The sequence below is a fragment of the Hesperophylax consimilis genome, chromosome 1 (genome assembly GCF_061612785.1).
Source record: "Hesperophylax consimilis isolate HC1 chromosome 1, BYU_Hcon_1.0, whole genome shotgun sequence".
NCBI lineage: Eukaryota > Metazoa > Arthropoda > Insecta > Trichoptera > Limnephilidae > Hesperophylax > Hesperophylax consimilis.
Genome location: NC_142836.1, coordinates 35,602,345 through 35,606,317, shown reverse-complemented (window position 1 = coordinate 35,606,317; position 3,973 = coordinate 35,602,345). Strand labels below are relative to the sequence as shown.

Genomic DNA, 3,973 nt, shown 5'->3' with positions numbered 1-3,973 from the left:
ATCTTGAACCGGAAACAGGAAGTACAAACAATTTTACAAATAGAAGAAATGCGAAACGGTTAAGTTAAAACAGGACTTCGCCACGCTGTCAATAAAATAAACTACTGGATAAATAAGTCGATGATCAGTCGTCTGTATCGACCTTAATAACCTGGGTCCTAATCTATGCTTCGAAAAATATTTTTGTTTATGCTACCAAAAATAACATTTCTCTGGAATACGGTTCTAAACAAATGTCATGTCAAAACCTCGTGCTGCGGGTATTATTTAGTGGAAGTGACTCGAGTGACTTCGTGTGAGGTTTAATATTTCAATCCAGATTTTGTTTATTTTTTCCATCCTTATATTAATTATCAATAGATATGGCTAAGTTGAAAAGCAAAAAGAAACCTCAGAAGAAGGTTGTGAAGGTGGTAGAGAAGGCTCCAGAGCTTCCACCGGTAGCGCGGTTTTCTGATGACCCTGCACCAAAAATGGTATGAGATATATTTCATTTATATTGCTTTAGAATTTTTATTTGATTTATTGTGTACTTTAATATACTTTGTCTCAGAATTTAAGCTCTTTTCAGACTTAAACTACATAACCTCTAAATAACTCATGTAAATGTAGAGGCAACAGTAGACATTAGTGTAAAGCAAAAAAATTACATTTGTTATAGACTTCAAAAGGAAATAGATTTTCTTTCACATGCTTTGTGCATAATTTTAGCTTACACCACAAATTAAGCAACATAATAATAATAATAAAACATTTATTTGCCGATAGATAAATTTTACATATTTTTTAACATAAATTCTATTGACAAAAAGGTCACTGCTCAGCTATGCATTCCGGATCTCTCCGGGAATGCAGCTGGTTCAGCAAACAAGTAATTCAACCTAAAAATAATTGAATAATCTGCTAACTAATTAGTTGGCATTCTAAAATGTGTAAGTAGTATCTTAACTTTTATTTTTTCATCCCCATCTCTAATCAAATTTGCCGCTGTCTGTCATTCATGTTACAATCTATAAATTGCGTTTAATAGAAAAAAAAGTTTCCTGAGAAAACATCACATATAAAGTAACTTAATTTATCTAACCTAAAACTATCATTCAGACTAATAACCAAGGTTTATTACTGATGACTTATAAACTAAGACTTGTAACTTGTGACTTACAACTCAAGACTCATGATTACTGACTTGTTATAATTCGTAATGTGCCCTACAAACTGTAAAAAAATTACATAAATGTGCTGTTGCAATGATATATTTATGTGTATTTACAGTGGGGTGATCCTTTTCTTATTCTAAAGTACCTATTGAGAGAAAATACTTTGTTAATACTTATGAAGTGACTGTATTACAGGTAAAATGGGTAAATCGCCAGCGAGTGCTGGTATTTGCATCCCGCGGCATCAACCATCGTCACCGCCACCTCATGGAGGACATCAAGAAACTCATGCCACACCACAAGCCCGAGTCCAAGATGGAGCGCAGCAAGAATCTCTTTGTTGTCAACGAGATGTGCGAGATGAAGAACTGCAACAAAGCCATGATGTTTGAAGGAAGGAAAAAAAAGGATCTCTACGTTTGGTTCTCCAGCATTCCCAATGGACCTTCTGCCAAATTTTTGGTAGAAAATTGTAAGTCTTTTTTGATATAATAGTAGTTTTCTCTTGCCATTCCTAAATGACGTATAGCTTAATGTGTTCCCTACCTTAACCATTCACAATCTTGTAGTATACACAATGGCTGAACTCAAGTTTACCGGCAACTGCTTGAGAGGATCTCGCCCGCTGTTGTCCTTTGACCCAACCTTCACATCGGAGACGCACCTCGTCCTGCTGAAGGAGCTGCTGCAGCAGACCTTCGGGGTCCCCAAGCACCACCCCAAGAGTCAGCCCTTTTTCGACCATGTCTACTCCTTCACGTACCTGGATAACCGTATTTGGTTTAGAAATTATCAAATTCTGTCAGAGGACGGAGCGCTAGCTGAAATCGGACCCAGATTTGTTCTAAATCCGGTGAGTTTTAAATCACTTTGATGTTATATTCTTATGCACGTACATTGTTATTTAAAATAGGTTTATAATACGATTACAATACATTTACAGGTGAAAATCTTTTCTGGATCCTTCGGAGGCACAACTCTATGGGAGAATCCCTCTTACGTGAGTCCATCCCGCTACCGCCAGTCCCTCACCAAGAAGTCGGCCTCCCGCTATGAGAACAGGGTCCAGCAGAAGGTGGACTATGAGGCTTCAAGACCTGAGACAGCCTACCCCGAGCTGCAGAGCATGAACATGTTTGAGGGTGATCCCATGGAAGTGGCCAAGGAAGAAGTTGAAGGTAAACAGACTTTAACAGTTTACTTTTTAGTTCTGATTAGTCCTGGAGGAAATTAGGGAGAAGAGGTGGTCATACAAACATTTCCCACTAGGCTTTTGTGGCCAGTTTGCAGTAAATTTAAAATTGGCACTCCCATTCATCTAGCGGTACATTGGTGAAAGATTAAGCCAACATTAGATAGATGGATAGGTAATCTATCTATCTTATATATAAATTTTTTTGTCTGTTCAAAATCTTCAATCTCAGAAATTTCTTAACCGATATCGCTGTAAATTTCAAAGTTTGTCCTTATCAGTACCAGAAGCGCTTAGAGAGTGGTTTGAATGGTAGAAAATTTCGGGGACGCCTGAGGAATACTTGACACAATATCTCTGCACCCAAATGAGATACGGAGTCTAATTAATGTAATTTTTTAACGGTAACATTGTGGTGTATTTCATAATTAATGGTGGAAGAAGTCTGAGACACCCGAGAAAGACAATTGCAATAGCGTAGCATTGCGGGGTCCGCTAGTTAAAAATAAAATTTCAACTTTGAATAAACCTAATTATGATATGTAACAAAATAAATAAACTAGATATTATTTATATAATTAAAGTCAGGGGAAAATCGATACTGCTATCAAGCCTTTTGAATAACAGTGTGTCATCTGACAAACCAAAAGCCTATTATCGCATAACATTGCAGTATCATGTACTCCAAAGGAATCAGCTACCCCAAAACATGTACCAGAAGCATGCGTCGGAAACGGTCAATTTATTATAAAAACACATTAGTTCAAATACTTTCACGTGAAAAATAATGCCATCTCTACTTTTTACAAAATTTCACACTGCAGTTCATCATTTACACGTAACAAATGCACTTTATAGTTTAATAACGAACAGTCTGCTTACACTGAGCGGTGAAATCATACTAGCCTAGTAAGCAATGACCAATTGTGCCCAGTTGAGTTTGATCTCTCCTTTCCTTCCCTCCATGGGTTGGCCCAACCAGTTTTTCGCTTGTTATTGGACACTTTTTTGTCATAAAGACATACAAATATACGTCATATATATTTAGGTGAATTCTAAAAATAGAAAAAAATATATTTACAATGAAAATTCTTTTACATCGAAATTACATAATCTTAGTTGTTTCTGTTTAATAAACCTTTTGTTTTGTCTTTCAGGTGACATTAAAAAGGAGCTAGAACGTGAAACGGAAGAAGTGGTGAAGAAGGTGATAAAAAAGATTAAACCCAAAGCTTACATACCTCCTAAGTCTAAAAAACAGGTTAAACCTGAAGCCAAACCTCAATTTGCAATCAAACGTAAGCAATTCAAAGCGAAAGGAAAAGGTAGCAAGTTCGGTAATAAAAGTAAGGCAAAAAAGGGTAACCCTAAACCCAAAAAATCATAGTTTATAAAGTTTCATTCACAATAAAATGACTATTCTTTTATCCACTATTTTATTTAACTATTTCCTTGTCCAACTCTTAGTCCAGTCTTCAAAGGGCCAACAAATTTTATTTCAATTTGTTATTTTTGGTCATGCATTTCTCGTAAAAATATTTTATAATTTTTTTAATGAATAAAAATCCGATATAATTTATTAAAATTTATTTCAGAATAAAGCTAACTTAATGAATAAAGCCTC

At 35.6% G+C, this 3,973-nt stretch overlaps 1 protein-coding gene across 1 annotated transcript; it reads left to right on the top strand.

Annotated features, from left to right (window-relative positions):
- The first annotated feature begins 222 nt into the window (after nucleotides 1–222).
- LOC149426775 (ribosome biogenesis protein BRX1 homolog) lies at nucleotides 223–3,794 on the top strand. Its single transcript, XM_089633243.1, has 5 exons — nucleotides 223–476; nucleotides 1,353–1,629; nucleotides 1,727–2,010; nucleotides 2,101–2,335; nucleotides 3,507–3,794. The coding sequence occupies exons 1-5, from the start codon at nucleotides 363–365 to the stop codon at nucleotides 3,734–3,736; spliced, it is 1,140 nt and encodes a 379-aa protein (XP_089489369.1). The 5' UTR covers nucleotides 223–362; the 3' UTR covers nucleotides 3,737–3,794.
- Nucleotides 3,795–3,973: the final 179 nt, after the last annotated feature.